The 19,730-nt window shown below is 31.5% G+C and overlaps 1 protein-coding gene across 1 annotated transcript in view; it reads right to left on the bottom strand.

Annotated features, from left to right (window-relative positions):
- Positions 1-19,730, bottom strand: part of ZPLD1 (zona pellucida like domain containing 1) — a 37,088-nt gene that overhangs the window by 9,511 nt on the left and 7,847 nt on the right. Inside the window, exons 2-6 of the mRNA XM_049785673.1 lie at positions 12,083-12,303; positions 8,866-9,047; positions 7,254-7,326; positions 2,171-2,268; positions 422-502 (exon numbers count right to left, since the gene is read on the bottom strand). Coding sequence (XP_049641630.1) covers positions 422-502; positions 2,171-2,268; positions 7,254-7,326; positions 8,866-9,047; positions 12,083-12,303 — 655 coding nt within the window. The remainder of the gene's footprint in view (positions 1-421; positions 503-2,170; positions 2,269-7,253; positions 7,327-8,865; positions 9,048-12,082; positions 12,304-19,730) is intronic.

Below are 19,730 nucleotides of genomic sequence, written 5' to 3'. Positions count from 1 at the left end.
TAAACACTGATAAATTAAGGAGGCATTTTGGGATCTAAATTATCAAGGCTATTACTTTAATTTTATTCTTCTTTTAACATAAAATGTGCACATCCAGCAGCAGAAGATAGTCCCTCTTTTGGCCTTTCTTTTGCTGCCAAGAAAGCACTAATCATGCTTTTCCTAAAACACTGAAAATTCCCATATATTCTAAACATAAATAAAACATCTTCGATGTACATAACATATAATTCTTACTAAACAACAGTTTTATAAGCATTTAATGCTAAAAATCTTGACTCTTATATTTAACTTTATAAGTACTATGGTAAAACCTTAAATTTAAAAGCCTCAAACTACCTAGTAATTTGTTTATGTCAGTACATTTATTTGATTTATCTATACTGTGTCTTTGCTATCAGTACAAGAGTTAATCACCTACCTAAGGAAGAGGTCATACCGAATATCATCATTTGGATTCCCTGATGGGGTCGTGTAGCAATAATCCATTAAGACATTCCATCTGTAGAAAGTGGTAAGCATAAACGAGAGTCAGAAACTCCTAAGGTTTAATTATTGATTCTAAGGAAATAAATATTGACTGTTACCCATGGATTCTGAGTTTTTTAGGTGTTATTTGTAGAGGCTTAATATTTATATATATATATATATATATATAACTTACACAGATGTAAGTTATATGGATATTTATATAATTAGTGTAAACAATGTTCTCTTGTTTCCAATGTTACTGCCTATATATAAAATATATTATAATTCTACATACATCAAAGCATTTTGGAGCATACAATATACACAGTAAATTATGCCAGAATCAGTAGAATTAGACAAAGGAATTATAATGGACACTATATTAGAAGATGAAAGCCCAAGGTCAAATCCTCTGGATTGTCTAAGGACCAGTTTAAAATATAACTTTGCTGCAACTCTGGTGTTAAAATAATAACTTGTCTGTAAGAAGTGAATACAAGAAAATGGAACAACTGCATTCAGTAAGATGACTTTATTATTTTTTATTCTTTGTTTAGGTTTTGGGCCCTACCTGGTGGCACTCAGAGGTTACTCCTGGCTCTGAGCTCAGAAATCACTACTGGCAGGCTCAGGGGATCATATGGGATGCCAGGAATCAAACCAAGGTCAGTCCCAGGTCAGCAGCATGCAAGGCAAACTCCCTACTGCTTTGTTATCACAACAGCCCCAGTAAGACAATTTTAAATGGCATATATATCCAAAACTAGTAATATCAGAGACACAAAGAGAGCACACAACAAAATATCTAAAGCATATAAATTTCTTCAGAATAAAGTTTAGTTAACAATACAGATGAACCACAGTATCAATTATTTACATATCATATGCTTTTGCTTTTTGGGGAGTCACATCTAGAGGTTCTAGTTCTTTGTTCAAAGATCAATCCTGGTAGGGTGCAGTAGACCATATGTGTGCAGAAAATAAAGCTTTTAGATCAAGGCAAGAGCCCTACCTGTTGATTGTTGATCTATCTCTCAAGTCTGAACAACCTGTTTATAAAACAGGACTGGGTTCTTTTTAATTCTTTTTAGGGATTACTTCTGCCTCTTCTCAGGGATCACTCCTTGCAGGTTCAGGGAGCCATATAAAGTTCTGGGAATCAAACCAGTTAGGCAATGTACAAAAAAAGTATTCTACCTGTTGTATTATGACTCCATTCCTGAATCTTGGAATTTCTAGGTTTCTATCCACTTAATTCATTTTTGAGATATTTTTCTGAGAATCATAATATATAATTTTGTGTCAACTTATTATAAAAATAATTTTTGTTCTTTAATGAAATTTTATAGAACTGTAACATACAAGTGGAAAAGTGCAGAAATCAAATGTCCAAAAATGACTGCTATTGATTAATCATCTTTCAGATAAAGAAAAAGAAGATTCTGGAATCCCAGATCAGCCCATGCCCTCTTCCGGTTACTGCCTCTCCTTTATCGGAAGACATTGTTTTCCAATTAATGACATTAAAAGAACATTACCCCTTAATCTGTGTAGCATGATATGTCTATCTATTAGTATGTCTAAATGGAAGGCAACGACATTATCTTTAAATTTTAAATAAATGAACTAACTTTAAAATGCATGAGATTTTAAGTAGGCAAAATATTTTAACCAACAGAAGATAGGAGTTTGAAACTACCTGCCATCCAGATTAGTGGCTTGTACAGCAGCAAATACTTTGGTTTTCAAAGGTAATCCTATACTCGGAATAATCAATTGCTGACTGTAGGTTGAATCCTAATGATAAAAAATATGAACGATTCATTATTTCTTAAACAAGTGTGCTAATTATAGAATGTCTTAGAAGAAAAAGAAAAAAGGCAAATAAATCTACAAATAAACAACCAACTATGAAAAAGGATGGTGTTGCTTCTTTAATTTCTTTTTTTTTTTTTTTTTTAATTTTTTTTTTTTATTTAAACACCTTGATTACATACATGATTGTGTTTGGGTTTCAGTCATAAAAGGAACACCACCCATCACCAGTGCAACATTCCCATCACCCAAGTCCCAAATCTCCCTCCTCCCCACCCAACCCCCGCCTGTACCCTAAACAGGCTCTACATTTCCCTCATACATTCTCAATATTAGGACAGTTCAAAATGTAGTTATTTCTCTAACTAAACTCATCACTCTTTGTGGTGAGCTTCCTGAGGTGAGCTGGAACTTCCAGCTCTTTTCTCTTTTGTGTCTGAAAATTATTATTACAAGGGTGTCTTTCATTTTTCTTAAAACCCATAGATGAGTGAGACCATTCTGCGTTTTTCTCTCTCTCTCTGACTTATTTCACTCAGCATAATAGATTCCATGTACATCCATGTATAGGAAAATTTCATGACTTCATCTCTCCTGACAGCTGCATAATATTCCATTGTGTATATGTACCACAGTTTCTTTAGCCATTCATCTGTTGAAGGGCATCTTGGTTGTTTCCAGAGTCTTGCTATGGTAAATAGAGCTGCAATGAATATAGGTGTAAGGAAGGGGTTTTTGTATTGTATTTTTGTGTTCCTAGGGTATATTCCTAGGAGTGGTATAGCTGGATCGTATGGGAGCTCGATTTCCAGTTTTTGGAGGAATCTCCATATCGCTTTCCATAAAGGTTGAACTAGACGGCATTCCCACCAGCAGTGGATAAGAGTTCCTTTCTCTCCACATCCCCGCCAACACTGTTTATTCTCATTCTTTGTGATGTTCTTGTTTGTTTTTATCTTGGGGACTGGTTGAAGTGCTCATGGCAACAACTTGAGAGTTGTTCCTAGCCTGGTACTGTGTTGTCTTTCCAGCCTATAGTATTGTTCTTAAGACATGTAATGTGCTTTCTATATCTACATTACAAGTTAATTCTCATACTTATTTTCCACGATCTGTCACATATGTGGTTAATACTTGACATAAATATGCTTTTTGTGTGTGTTAGGCATGGGAAAAGGGGAAGACTAAGAACACTACTAGTAATTTTCCAGGGCTTGAATGTGTAGTACTCAGGCTGACAATGTACATGCTGTTCCAGAGATTACACTCAGTACCTTTCACACATAGTCTCTATCACTTAATCTATTTTCCTGACAGATATGTTTAAGTTACAGCTAGTGGGTTGGTTGTTAACAGTTAACATGGCTAATTTAATAGTAATTTGTCAATTTTGGTTTACATAACTTCATATTTCATTTATTTAAAGTATATTAGAGACTAATATTAATTTTATATAAATTTTATCTGCTTCAGTTTTAGCTATTTGCCATTAGAGATAAAGGTTTTCACACCCTTGATAATTAGGCTACTTTTTAAAACCTGTTTTAATTAATTAATTTCTACATCTTTCCCTTTTATTTTATACTAATTCTCAATAACTTGTTTATAACTATCCTGAATCCATACTAAGGCAGTAGATAATAATTAAAGTGAGATTTATATTTTGATAATGAAAGAAAACCATGTAGAACATGGAAAAGGTAAGATCCTCATAATTTAAGCATTAAATAAATTAGTGTAGAAGTACTCTATTTTCACAGAATTTAGTATCTCTGAAGACTTTCCTATCTTGCATCAAAGAGAAGTTACTAATGTTCATTATAACTCTAAAGTCATCAAGGAAAGGTTAATTGCAGAGAATACTCTTAAAATCTGGGAAGAACAAACTGATTATGAATTTTAAAATTAAATCAATAATAGGTTGGATGGTTCCATTTTGAAAAAGTTGCATTCATGTGGAACATTTAATTCCCAAATAAAGTCAGATAAATGAGGGGTTATATATGGTACTTATTTTCTATATTTCTGTGATAAATGATAATAGCTCTTCTAACCATGTTTGATAGGTTGTATTTTTCTTTAATTATCTTTCTGGCTTCTTATCCTAAATTCTACAAGTAATCCACACTTCATTAACTATAAAGCTCTTTCATCTTATACTTGCATCAAAATTGTCCAGAAGAGAGATTATTCTTTTCCCTCACAAATTTTATACTGCTAAGTCATTTGCAAATAATATATGATTCAGTTGCAATTTAATCATGAAACCACACATTCTTCTTAAATTGCTTCTAAAAGTTATTATTTTGATTTTATTTTATTTTTGGAAGGACCACACCCAGCAATCCTCATGCATTTCTCCTAACTCTAGACTCAAGAATCCTGGTGCTCAAGAAACTCCAGAGACTGAACCCAGATCAAACACATTCAAGGCAAGTGTTCTATCTCATTACTGACTCTCTGGCACCTGATTTTATTTTATAAAGTTTTCTCTACTTTTTTAAAGATTATATTTCCCTTCCAATAAATTATTTTAGTGGTAAAGATTTTACTTCAATATAAAAAACTATAATAATTGTTATATCCTACACCATATTTACTGTTTTTGAATATCCTGAAGATAATAGTTGAGTTACAGTTAAAATTTACAAATACATTCTCTTTTCTTCTCTATAAAGAAGAAAATTGATATGTTACATAAAAATAAGACCATGGTTCAACCTCAAATAACTCAAATATACAGAAATCATAGTCAACAAAATTATTTTTATAAATAAAACATCTCTGAGGAAATATTCTAAATCCCAGAACACAAAGAAAGAACAGTTATGCCTAATCCAAATTGTTGACAATTTTTCTCTGAAATAACCAATTATAAATAATAGTAATAAGTAAAAATGTATATATTACTTCTAAAATTTAGAAATTGAAATAAAACTATGTGAAAAGAAAGACATAGACCTTAATATTGTATAATAATATTTAATTTTATCTGCTTCATTTAAATTATATTTAGGTGTTATTTCAGACAAACAAAAAAGTGACTTTGAATAAATTATTGATTATAAATATTTATTATATAAAATATTTCAAGTACAAGAATTAATTTTTAATAAACTAAAAAATATGTGGCAAATTTTATAATTGTGCCATACTTAAAAACTACTTGGGGAAGTGAAACCCTTCTTATGATATAGAGATTAGTGGACAAGTATCAAATATTTTTGTCAAATCCCTAAAATATACATAAAGAATTAAAATACAAATTAAAACCTATAGGTACTAAAATAATACAATATCAATTTTCTACTTTCAACACATATAATAATAGTGTAAGATTTAAGTAATAAAGGAAATATACCAGCAAAACAAGTACATGAAAATTGCACCATTGATAAAAAATATTTTTTCTAAAATAAATTAACTTTTTAGTAACTAATTTTTAATTTTCAGCCATTAACTGACTTCATTTGTGTGAATTGATTATGGTTACAAAAAACTTACATTAGCATTGCTTAATTTATTTATAATATGATATCAAACAACTGATTATTTTTCTATTTTATAATTAAAATCATTAATATTATAGACCAACTAAAGTAATTTAATAATATTCTAGAAGCTTCTTTAACAATTATGTATAGCTAGCAGCAGATCTAAAATACTGTTTTTATTGATAAAGAAAAGAATTACAGGGCAAAAATATCCTCACATCTAAAAGTTGTTTTTCTGCCTTTTCAATGTTTCCCAATTTCACAGAAAATAAAAGCATCATTAAACTTCTTTGGGGATATTTCTCACTTTAGAGGGATCAGATATGACTTCTGATCATGTTTCACTCAATTATAACAACTAATTTTTAATCCAATTTTACACCATCAATTTTACTTCATGGAGTTTACAAATACAAATCAAGTGATATAAAATATATATATTGCCCCAACAATAATATATATTGACCATATTGGGAAGGAAAATTGGCACAAAAATTGCTGAATATTATAGAATCATGTAACTTGGCAGCTGTTTTTAGGAGAAAAAAAGTTTAGAAATGAAAGATGATCTTCATATCAACACATTTTAATTTGTTGTTTAGAACTCTGTAGTGTCAGACTACACACTTATAAACAAGATTTTTTTAAATGCCTTTGGAATATGTCCTACTACAATATTTATAACTCATTATACTCAAAGTATAAAGCAGTGACTTTTAAATCAGTTGCATGAATTATAACTCAGTGCCATGATGACATGAATAATAATGCAAAAATCAGATTCATAATTTACAAAAATGTTGGTTGATAGATTGAAAAATTGATATTTAAATCAGGCATTTAAAATGTATGAATAAAAATTTTAATCAACATGAAAATATCATTCGGGGGATTAATGTTAGAGTTATAAATAGAAGTCCATGTATTTTTCATGTTTTCTTGACACTGTCAATATTTACATGACAAAAGTTTAGACAATACTATATAAACAACCCTAATTATTTTAGTTGTGACAGAATTGTCATCAGCTAAAAGTATATAGGCTATTAATACATTCTTTACTAAGCATACCTTCAAAGGAAGCATAACTTGGATTTTCCTATTTATATAGGAAAAATTTTTTCACACAATTATTTACACAAAAATATTATTCACACTATTATAATGCTGAAAATGACTACACTAGCATCCACATAAATGTATACATTAAAATATATAGAGACATTTGAAGTAATTATGTAGAATCACATTCATAATATGAAATCTAAATCTTTTAATGAGTTTCAGAAAACAAGAATATTTTTAGTAGAAATATGTCACTAGGATACTTGAGAATGGTAGTAAAGATGGATAACTGTTACAACAGTATGAGGCTAATGTGGTTTTCAGTAGATTTTTATACAAAAGCCATTCATATAAATGACTCCAAGGAATAGTAAAAAGAGAAAATAATATTCTTCACCCACCACTTACATTATAAAGGAGCAAGTTCAAAGTGCTAACAAATGTACCATTGTTCTCTTTCACAGAAATAGCAGCTGAGGATCTAAAACAGATTTAGAAAAAAGAAAGGCATTGATGATATTTTAAATGAAAAGTTTCCCGAAATCCTTAAAACTGGATACAAAGTTGGCTACTAAAGAAGCCTTGATACTTACTTCTGAGGAGACTGGAAATGGACATATTGTTTATATAACTCAACTAATCAGAAAAATAAAAGAATCAAGTAAAAATGTCTCTTTAAATTGTCTTTTATTTATAGACATCATTTTTCCATGTTATATTATATATACATAGATTTTAGATTATGAAGAAAGCTTATTTCATACAATGTATCTGATTCAATACAATAAATTGATAGTGTTTATAAATACTATGAAAGTAAAATTTTATACAATCACTTTCTTTAATTATTTTTGAAGCATGAAAGCTAAATAAATGCTAAAACATTGTTTAAAAGTTAATGAATTACCATAAACAACTGAAGTTAAGTAATGTACTTAATGGGAAAGAAGGTTATACCTGTTGATCTATTGCCTTCTAACTATATTTTTTCATCTCAAGGTCTTCTTGTTATTAACATCTAAATCATTGCTTTGGTCAAGGTGTTATTCATCACTGTTCCATAAGTACAGCTATGATTTCTCTTGTTTCACAGATGAGAATCATCTTGAGTCACAGATGAGAGGAACTCCCATCTGAGCTTAGGTCAGTATGTGTTTAGGGGACTACCAGGGCTACACCTGGAAGTGTTGGGATCAAACTGCATGAGGTACCATGGAATGAACCCAGAGCTTCACATGTAAGGCACATCACTATTATGCCTAGATATTTTTTAACACTGAAGTAAGATGTGACCTCAATACGTCCTTGTGATTTGGATTAAAAAACAAGAGTTCTTACCATCTGATCTTAGACCTGAAAAAGAAAGACACCTCTCAACTCAATTTTGTCAAACATATTTGGCTAATCCAAATGACTAAGTGGATGTTACCCTATCATGGACTATGTGCTCTGGAAATAATAGTACACATGTGACTATATACCAATAACTATGACCTCAGTCCATTTGAAATTCATTTTGACATGATGACTTTTCTTGGTAATAATCAGCAACTGTGCAGGTAAAACACAGCTCAACAAAAGAATTGGAGAGTTTAGATTGTGGGATAGCAAATACTGTAGGAAAAACATGACAAAAACAAGCTACAAAGAATTGAGCAACAGAGTGGCTTAATGTTTTATAAACCAGAAACATATAGTGGTTTCTGGACTACATAAACCCCCGGAAGAGAGAAAGGAGAATTCAAAGGTGATAGCTAATTAATTTGGGTCAGTTTTTATCTGTGAAAAAAGTTTCTTGGGCAGTTGATATGAGCCTTAATAATCATTAATAGTTATAGATGATAGACAGGTGGTAGATGGTAATAAGTTAAATAGTATATAGTTTCTATTCCATTTGGTTTGACTTATTCTCGAGAAATAAGGTTATTTCTATAAGTTTGTCAAGGGTAAATAAAGTGCGACTCAAACATAAAGACAATATGAAAAAGCAAAAACAAAATAGGAATTTAAAAGAACTTACGAGGCAAGTTGGGTATTATTAACCAAGTACTCCAATGGATAACTACAACTAAATTTGTAAAGAAGCCCAGGTAGATAACTGATGATTGTTGGTGGGTCTGGAGTATCGATATATCCTGAAATATTTCCTATTTGTACTGAAGTTGAATTTCCATAACCACTTACTCCAGGAACTGTGGATACCTGTTAGAATGGTGCATCAAACAAAATGATTGCATTGCTGTACATAAATATTTCACAGACAAAATAAAACATTAGACCACATCACTGCTAGAAATATTTTTCACTGTAACGTACATGGTTTTGAAATTAAGCTATGTATAAGTTATTTGTGTGACTTTTATATATAAATGAAACTTATATTTATTGTAGATTTAATTCATAATTAATATTCATAATAAAAAAGAGTTCAGTGTTATGTGTTCAGCCTTCCACGAACTAATTTCAAACAAATTCTGTGGCATCATTTAAAAATCCTGTTTTATTATAATATTCTACTCTAGTTTTCATGTATCATGGGTGACAATCGCTATTCATGATCTAGTTCCAGTGTGCTTATTGCTCAGGTCATCACTTTTCCAGAGCATTTCCTATTCCCCCGTCTATATCTTATCTTCCCTATGATCTATTTCTGGTTCTCCCAAATGCATTGCACAATTAACATATAGTGGGAGTCATAAGCACTATTTCCTTACTTACTAGTCCCTTCAGTCATAGTCAGAGCTCTTTGTGTGCAGGAAAACTTTTCAATCTTGTTCAATTTTGCCATAAGCAGAGAACACTGAGAACCACATCTCAGGTCCCCTGTGACAATTTTTGAACAAATAAAGTCCCCGCATGTTTTAAAGCTAATCTTCCCTGAGAATTCTGTGATATTTTTCAATCCGTTCTAGGACAATAGATTATAGAAATGTTTCAAGGGAGATTATGAATTCTTGGGTATTATTTTAAAATATTTCTCAGGGCCAGAGAGATAGAAAACCTAGTAAAGCATTTGCCATGCATGCAGTTGACCCAGGTTCAATCCCCTGCATACACAGGGTGAATCTGAGGCCTGCCAGGAGTGATCCCTGAGCACAGTACTAGAAATTATCCCTAAACATCAGCTAGATGTAGACTCCAAATAATCATCACACACAAATACCCACACACAAGCACACACATAAATATATATCATGTGTATTTTCCTAAACTCAATTAGCTTAAATTATTAAATTTATAAGTTCCACTTAATGCAAGAAACACCGCTTTAGAAATAATAATGTTCTTGACTTTATAACTGCATAATTGACACTAGTTCTACATTGATATACTATATGGAACTCAATAAATATTTTTACAATATGTATGGAGAACTGAACTATTTTTTGTTTGTTTCTTTGTTTTAGAAACACGCCACACCTAGCAGAGCTATGCTGTGTTTTTTGCTCAGAAGTTACTCATAGCTCTATTCAAGGGAACAAATGCATTGTATGTATTCCAGCCCAGTAAGCTGCCTCTTCAGCTGTGTAATAAATTTTAATAATGAAATTAGGTCGAGACGTGAATATAGGAGCACATAGGCAAGGCTGAAGCAACAGTCTAGTAAATGCATGAGCAGAATGAAATTTATTAATAAAAACATTTTAATTCCAATCCAATTATTTGTCATCTTAATTCTTCCCTTGAATAACATTTCTTAAAGCAAAATCCAAATTTAGCAGCTCCTAAATCAAAAGTGAAATAGGCAAATCTTCCTCTCTTATCACCTATTGCCTGATTGATTTATAAACATACATATTGTGACTATATATGCATATATATGTATATAACTTTTCTTATATCTATTTATGGAGCAATACTTTTATTATTTATTCAATTCTAAAATTAGTAAAATTAGGAAAAATTATATCTGAGTTTACATACACATGTAAACACATATACACATGTTTTTTTTTCAGACTTCTGCCTGAATTATTCTTTAGGTAGCAGGAAAAGATGACAAATTCAGAGAATCAAGTTCCCCCCAAAAAAGGTTTGAGAGAATATTAGTAAAGGGACAAGATTCACAATTCTCTCCTCCAGCAGTAACATAGACTTGTAATAATCAGCCTGCACCAACCAGTCTCCCTTAGGCCTACTTCATAATCTCTCTTCATATAACTTGGAGAGATGAATAAACGTTTTTAATAAAGAGTCAATAATACTCAAAGTACAAACTTGGAAATGGTCATAGACATAATATTCTAACTGCCTTCTGGGGAAAAATAAGAAATAATATTCAAATAAATTTCTCTGTCCTTTCTCCCATTCCCCACCAAGTCTTAGAAATTCCAATTTTATTATAAACAAGCCTTCCCTTTAATACCAAGAAGAATTTATGAAGTGTAAACATCAATTTTTCCTTCCTCATTGGAGAAAGTGGGTAAGCTCATTATATATTCTTTTGTCTTTGCTAGAGTTTACCAATTAATTCTGTTTAGTGAGCAAATGAATTTCCAAAAAATAAATATTCCCCAAATAACAATATTTTTATTTCTATTAATTTCAATTCCAGGGCCAGACAATTCTTTATTAAATTGTGGTTTTGAATGTATGATACATAAATAAATATATAAATGTAGACCAGTGTTCATCAAAAAAAGGAAATATTAAGACAGTAAATTTTCATTCCCAAGAATTAGAGTGATTTTATGTATAAGACTTGGTATAATAAACATTTTGAATTTAAAGAACAGTCCCAAACAGTAAAGAATTTTATACCAGAAGTTCTCACAGTCTTTTCTACAAAATAATAATGTAAATTCTTCCATAGTAGACATAAAATCTAGATCATTTTTAATTTCCCATTGTGTTTTTTCCCTCTCCGAATTGGGTCACAAATTAATCATAGTCCAAGAATTTATTGCCAAATTTACTGGGAGGAAAATGTTTGATAGGATACTTCCACAAGAAAATTTAAGAAGGTAATGATCAATTGTATAGAAATGTTTACCAGTGTCATTCACACAAAAAGCAGGGAAGACCTCAAACTCTTAAATGCCACAATAAACAGAACCATATAGGAAAATGGGATTTTAAGCTGTAAGAAAAAAAATAAAAGGAAAGTTACTTGCTCATTGTTCTTTGATTTTTTTCTTGAGAAGATATATGAAGTTTCAAATTATTTTAGCAAAATCGAGAGATAGATATGTTAGTTATGATCACAAAATGATCACACAGTTTCCTAATAGTCTTACCACTAAGTTGTTTCCACAGCCTTCCAACGTGCTGAGATTAATAATGAAAATGACCACTGCAGGAAAGGTGTTGTTATTGATGAAGCCTCTGCAGTGGGAATCCCCATGCCTTCCATTCAAGGCTAGGTCTGTTTCAGAATAACCAGAGAAAAGCACTGTGCAGAAATTAATCTTCATCGTAATGGCCTGGACCCCACAGTAGACATTGATGTCTCTTTCAGCTGAAATGATAATTAATAATAATAAAAAATAGGTCAAAGTGCACACAAAAGGGCACATAAAATGTTAACATTCTCTCATGTATTTTTTACCTTAGTAGTATAACTCATTCCAATATTTGAATACACTATAATTCAACATAAATCAAAAAGAAAGTAGTTACTTAGGAGACTACAAAGGTGACAGTTTAATCTTTTTTTTTTCCCTTATGTCTGGTTTAGTGTCAATTTGTAGTACTTATGATTAGATAATTGAGTGGTAAAAACAATAAGCTTACTTGGGAAATTCTGAAATAGAGTAACCAAATTATTCAGATTGCTTTATTGAGTAAAAATTGTACAAAAGATGCATTTTCCTCAAATACAAAGACTATTAAAATCTATTCTAAACCATACTGTTGAGCACTTAAGTATTTTATAATTCATCACAAAACTATTTTTAATATTAAATAACTATGAAACATTCTATTTAATAACACCACAGATAATAGGCTAAGAATACAAACAAAACTACATGGTCTACTCTTAAGAAAATTTTTCTAATCACCTTGACTCAAATTAATTGACTATATATGATCATTCAAAGCACAAGTTTTTGTTTTTCAGAATTCTATCAGTAATCAGCAATGGAATCACCTGTGGAGAGGTAAACACACAGTACCACACATATGCAGACACATATACAAACACACACTTATTCTCCCCATCTCTAGGTATTTCCCTACATACAAGAAGGATATGTATAAATGTATATATAAATGTATATATAATGTATATATACATGTATATATGTATAAAATAAATAATTTGTCAACTAAATAACTCCCTAGTAATTGGGCCACATATAGTTGTGCTCTAAATTTACTCCGTCATCACCACTGTCAATGCTTAGGGACAATATGGGATTTTGGGAAATGAACCTGAATTAGGATGCATGCAAAATAAGCACCTTATCCCTTTTACAATCTTTCCAGCCCTAAGAAATTTTGACTTCTATCAGTTTTATAAACTATGAATTATGACTCTTTTTTCCTCCTGTATAAAAAAAAGTAAATATGCATGTAAGGCTCAACCTCTGTTTCTTAGATTTTGACCTTTTTTCAGAAATAGGGTCATTGCTTGGTTAGATTCTAATCCAGGATGGCTGATGTAACTGATAGCGTTCTAAAAGGTCTGCCATGTGAAGAGAAGGACAGGAGTATGCTCCCTGAAGAAAATTATAGTGAAGAATACAAGTCCAAAATAATCTTTTTTACATCAAGTCACTAGACTCAAAGAAGGGTCAGAGAAGAATTCTACCCAGAGTATCACAACTCAGAGGGAATTTCTCGTGCTGACATCTTAATTTTGAACTTTCAGTCTCCAGAGATCTGTGACAACCAAATTCTATTGTTTCAAATTACTATCTTTTATGGTACTTTGTTACACAGTAGAAATTTAAACCAGAAACTATTCTGCTTTTTCACACTGTTTACTTAACCATAAAGAATCTAAAATATTTTCAGAATGTGTGAAAAAACAAAAATCTATTAAACTCTCTAGAAGAAGAATACTGATTTTTTTTCTTAATAAAGAAAAATATGAGGGCCCGAGCAATAGCTCAGTAGGTAGGGCATTTGTCTTGCATGCAGCAAACCTGGGTTCCATCTCTGGTATCCCATATGGTCTCCCGAGCCTGCAAGGAGTGATTTCTGAGTGCAGAGCCAAGTGTAACTCCTGAGCACCACCAGATATGGCCTCACCCCAAAACTAAACAAAACAAAAGAAAAGAAAAAAAGAGACAAAGTAAAGCAAAAGTAAAAGCAATTCAATTAATAAGTATGATGTTCACCAAAGTAATTTATGCATATAACTTACTATTATTTAGTATAGAATTAGTTTTCTTAATACAACAGTTTAAATCTAACTATTGAGTAATCAGCATTTGGAATATTTGGAATATTTTTGCTCTATTATAATATATTAACTGGAAATGTATTATTTTTTGAGCATGTGAATACTTCAGAATGGAAATATCTTTTTGGTTATAATTAAACTTACACCAAAAAAGGAAATAAAATTATTCGTCTTCACTGAGATGAAAAGAAAGAAAGGAAAATATATTCCATAGCTAAGAGGCAAATACTACACTAATTATTGTAGAGAACTCCAAAACTTATTTATTTTATTAGTGGACAATTGAAATGAATCCATCATAAACACTTTTGTTAGCCTAGAAAAAAATACCACTAATATTGAGCACCTGTCTTTACTGGCCTTCAACAATGCTATTAAATGCAATGGTTTCACTGTTATTCCTAAAATTTAAAAAGATTTCCATTTTTATTGAGGTAATCTTTATTTACATGACTATATATGGATAAGAGGGACAATTCCACATCACTTCAAAATGTATGTCAGCACACTATAGACAGTACTAATATTTTAAATGACCATATTTATTAAATAATAGAGCTTATTTTAATAGATGTCTATTCCATGCCCATCGATTTCCTAAAACATCTTAAATTTAATGATTTTTCTCCAACTGAATGGTAGACAAGCATGGTAGTCAAGCTACTGTTACTTTATTCCTAAAAATACTATCTTAGCCTCCAAAGTGGTTTATTTTAATCTCCTTTGATAATGAAGCTTTTAGTGTATGAATCTAATAATATAATCTTTTTGTTTAAAATCTTCAAAAGATACTCATTTTATCAAGGTCGGTGTCATTTAAAAACTAATAATTTGATTGACATCTTGCTATTCCCATAAATTTTAACATAATACCGTATTTTTCGTACCATAAGATGCATTTTTCCCCCCAAAAAAGATGGGAGAAAATGTCCGTGCATCTTATGGAGCACATTCTGACTATAGTGAAGAGTTCTTGGAGTTCCCAGAAAACTAGAAAAGTACTCAAAACTTAAACTCTCCATTTGTCAATGACAGTAATATTGATTCTTCATGTCACATTGATCACTAAACATGGTTGAAATATTATTTTGTTTTAGTTTATTAAATAGTTTAGTGCACCATTTTGCCTTAGAATATATTTTCTTTTTTTCCTCGTCTAAAAGCTATGTACATCTTATGGTTCAGTTCGTCGTATAGAACAAAAATACGGTATAGAAAACACCAACATATGAACTACTTTGCTTTGTTTTGTTTTGTTTACTATTTTTAAATTTTCTTTTGGTTTTGGGACAACATTTAGTGGTGATTAGGGCTTACTCTTGGTAAGGCTAGGGGAACCATCACTGGTGCTGTGTATAAAAATAGTCAGCTGTGTATAAGGCAAACACCCTACCCACTGTGCAACTCTCCAACCCATTACTTTTTAAAATCCATGGCAGACATTGGATCCAATAAGAAACAAGACCTTTTTGTCTATAAGTTGTATTAAATTTTAAATATATTTCTTCTGTGAAATCATTATTTTGTATGTTGCCTAGGCACATTTGTTTTAAGACATATTTTCATAATTCTCTTAAAACTGTAACTACAGGGGGCTGGAGCGATAGCATAGCAGTAAGGCCTTTGCCTTGTTCACAGCCAATAGAGGACTGACCCTGATTCAAATCCCAACATCACATATGATCCCCTGAGCCTGCCAGGAGTGACTTCTAAACTCAGAGCAGGAGTAATTTTTGAGCATCGCTGGGTGTGACCCTCCCCCCCCCCAAAAAAAAACCTTGTAACTACAGGCTTATTGTAAAAAAAAAAAAAAAAACACACACACAACAGAAGAGGGTGAAAGTAGGAAAAGTTTAAATCATATACAATAACTAGTACATCAAATTACATTTAATAAAGTGGAAATCTTAGGCAATATCAAATTTCAAAGCAGAAATACAAACATAATACATATTGCTCATGCACCATCCTGCTACATATAAAAATATTATTTTTCAGTCCAAATCCAAACAACATATTTGTGTGTTTGGGGCCACAACTGGGGATTTCAGCACTTACTCCTGAATCTCTGCAGAGATCCTTCCTAGATAATATTAAAAACTCGGAAGGATCAAGTGCTTTAATAAGCCTAGAGCAGCTGAAAGGGTGGAACAAAAAATACAAATTGTGAGGGATCTGAAAACTGTTATCTGGTACAAGTTAGGCCACTGTGATTGGGCCAGCTCACTAAATCCTAAGGGTTTCCAACATCCACTCATGACTGGCAATGTTAAACTACAGGAGGCAGAATCTAAATCACATTGAACACATGCACATGTAGCAGTGGACTTTTTATCTGAAATTCCAATTTACAAACTAAGGTTGAAAATTTATTACTTTTTTAATTTTTGTTTTGTGGACTGAATGAGCTTGGGTTAAAACCAGTTTTGATCAGATCTTACTACTGTCTCTGTGCTCAGGGACCAAGGACTTTATTACATGTCCTATCTCTGTGGCCCCTCCAAATCTCTTAAATTCTTAAGCGTATAAACTGAGAGTACTGTCACTGAAGAAAGAACAACTTGACATTGTTGAATTTCTATTGCTTTACAAGTCCTATCTTGGACAAAATTCCAATCATTGAGCCAGGGTCTTTATATTATTTGAGATTTATCTTTGATTTGTCTCTGTATTCTCACCTCTCTTTTCCTCCTCCCTTACTATGTACATCTGCTTCACTTAAAACATTGGGGGGGGGGGTTATAGGGCCACACTCCTCAGTGCTCAGGGTTTATCCCTCGCTCTACACTCAGGGTTCACTCAATGAAGTTCCAGAGACCACACGTGATGCCAACATCAAACCCAATTGACTTCATGATCGACAAGTGCCCTACCCATTCATTATACTATGTTCTGCTGCTGTGTTTTTGAAAAGTTTTTGAAAGTTTAATATAGTATGTACATGGGACCTTTGGTTAATGTGCTTGCTTCCACTTGGGATCCCTCCTCTACCCCCAATAGTTTTCAGATTAACTCCTCTTCTCTTTAGGTCTAATTTCATTGTCTTTTCACAGATCCTCAATCAAATGTTGCTTTATTACTTAGAATAATGTATAGTTGTATAGTTGTTCTCTAAGCAAAATGAAATTGGACAATAGGGAACTAATGTATATCTAAGGATATACTCCGAGTGGTAAATACTCTATTATTCACAGAAAATACTGTAATAGATTATGTCAAGTCTTCATAAAATAGTGTTATTAATTCTCAAATAGATGAGCTAAAAAGAAAAGAAAAGAAAGATGTTTCCTAAGAGAAAAATTGGACAAAGAGCTCTGTGATGAAATAGAAATCTAGTTTCATCCAAACCATTTTATAAGAAACAACTTTCTAAAGGAGATAAGTATTGAGTTGATTTTTAAAGAACAGCAGGAATTAACCATGCAAGAGTAAAACTTGGATTAGGGAGATGCTCAAGGGCTAGAGTAAATGTTTTGTATATGAGAGCCCTGGGTTCCATCTTTGCTCTTCAGGGTCCCCAATTATCTCACTCCTTAGTGGTCTCTTGAACACTATTAAGTGTGACCTGAAGCAAAAACAAACAAATAAAAGAGTGACAAATTATGAATACAAAGGAGATAGCGATCTTAAAAGTGCTCAGTAATGTGGATAATTGGAGAGGAGTCTGTATTCATTAGAAATTTCATGCATAGGAGTATATAGCAGGGAGTAAAGGATTACAAAAAAACATTTATGTACAAAATGTTCTCCATAGAATAGCAAAGTATCTAGTTTAATTCTAAATAATGCCTTAGTGCTAGAGAATTCAACAAGAACTTGCTTAAGTTCCAGTAAAAGATCTATGTCATTGAATTAATTGATGTGCCATAAATATGTTGAAGAGAATACTTATTGATAAATGTGTCAAAATGGAGAGATATTATTCTATTTGAATTAAAACATAGGCCTTTAACATCTTCACCTTTGAGAGGAATTAATTCATGTTTTCGGAAGCTTCAAAAATGGCAGACAGTTTTGTCCTTTCTGGTTTTTGCTTGATAGGTAACCTCTGCAACAGATGTAAATTTGGTAAGATCATCCTACTTGAAGACTTTAACAAATTAAAGGCTTTGCAGGATAAGAAAAAAGATTTGTTTAAATGCATCCTAACCTAACTTTCTAAAAATATTTCATTGTCCCGTCCAAGGAACATATCTTTTTCGCAGTTGTAAAAACTAAAATCATCCAGTTAGCACATTTTCATTCTTGAGATTTTAAGAGAAAACAAAAAACATACTGCAAGTTGCCAAAGGACAATTTCTGCCAAAGATAAAGGTTCTTTCAGAGTTAATAAATATTTGTTATCTATGACTAAATTTTTGAACTTTATTGTCTAATCTGTGATTTGAGCTATAACATCCCTTAGAACAATACTCTGGAGTATTGAATAAACAATAAATACTGGTTAATAAAAAAAAGTGATAAATAAATGTCTTCAATGTTTGACTTTTATTGTTTGTGTTTAAAGATAGTATTTTAAATGACTCTTCCCACAGAGCTTATGTGAAATTAAATTGCCAAATTAATGTGTTTCTGTTCATATTTTTCAACATTATTTTTCAAAGTAATATAATATAGAATACTCAGATTTTTAAAAATATATAAAAATGCTCTGCATCCCTCAGTTAGGCTCTGAATTTACTTGTTTTGTATTTTCTAAAATTATTCAAATTTAAGGACTGAGCGATAGCACAGCAGTAGGGTGTTTGCCTTGCATGCAGCCAACACCAGGCAGATCCTGATTTGATTCCCAGCATCTCATATGGACCCTCGAGCCTGCCAGGAGCAAATTCTGAGTTCAAAGCCAAAAGTAACGTCTGAGTGCCACAGGATGTAACCCCCAAAAATAAAATTATTCAAATTTAATATAGCCTATTACTTTGCAACTATCTTTCTGATGATGTACAAAAATATAATTTGATTTCAGTTCATAAACATATTGCTATATGATACATTTTAAAGGGAATATGTACTTATTTATCCTTGTAAATAAAAAACTTTACTCCCCACAATAAAATTACTTATACATCATATTACATTTGTACCTACTAATTACTAACAACATATTTGCACCATATCAGTCATATATCTATTATATATATACATATATATGTATATATATAATTGCTCTTTTACTCAGTAAGCTTGTATTTGTTTAACTAAGAAGCCAGTTGACATTTCCCCACCAATGCCCCCGCTACCAGTTTAGGCAAAAGTTCTTAAAGATTGAATGATTTTATTGTCAAAATAGTGTTAGGCTTGAGAACTATATTTCTTTCCTAATTTCTTTTATTATGATCATTTACATCAGAATTGTAAAATAAACTTCTTGGATTGTTTGTCAGGCCTGTTTTCTCCCTTAGCTCATGTATCGCATTATCTCTATATTTATTTCCACTTAATATTCTTGTATTCTCTCTTGAACATATATATCCCTCTTTCTCTCCTTTCACCTCTTTCTAAGCAAGTTTTCTCAATAAAAAATTACTTTGCTT

The sequence above is a fragment of the Suncus etruscus genome, chromosome 13 (assembly GCF_024139225.1).
Source record: "Suncus etruscus isolate mSunEtr1 chromosome 13, mSunEtr1.pri.cur, whole genome shotgun sequence".
Classification (NCBI taxonomy): Eukaryota; Metazoa; Chordata; class Mammalia; order Eulipotyphla; family Soricidae; genus Suncus; species Suncus etruscus.
This window is presented reverse-complemented; position numbering and strand designations above follow the sequence as displayed.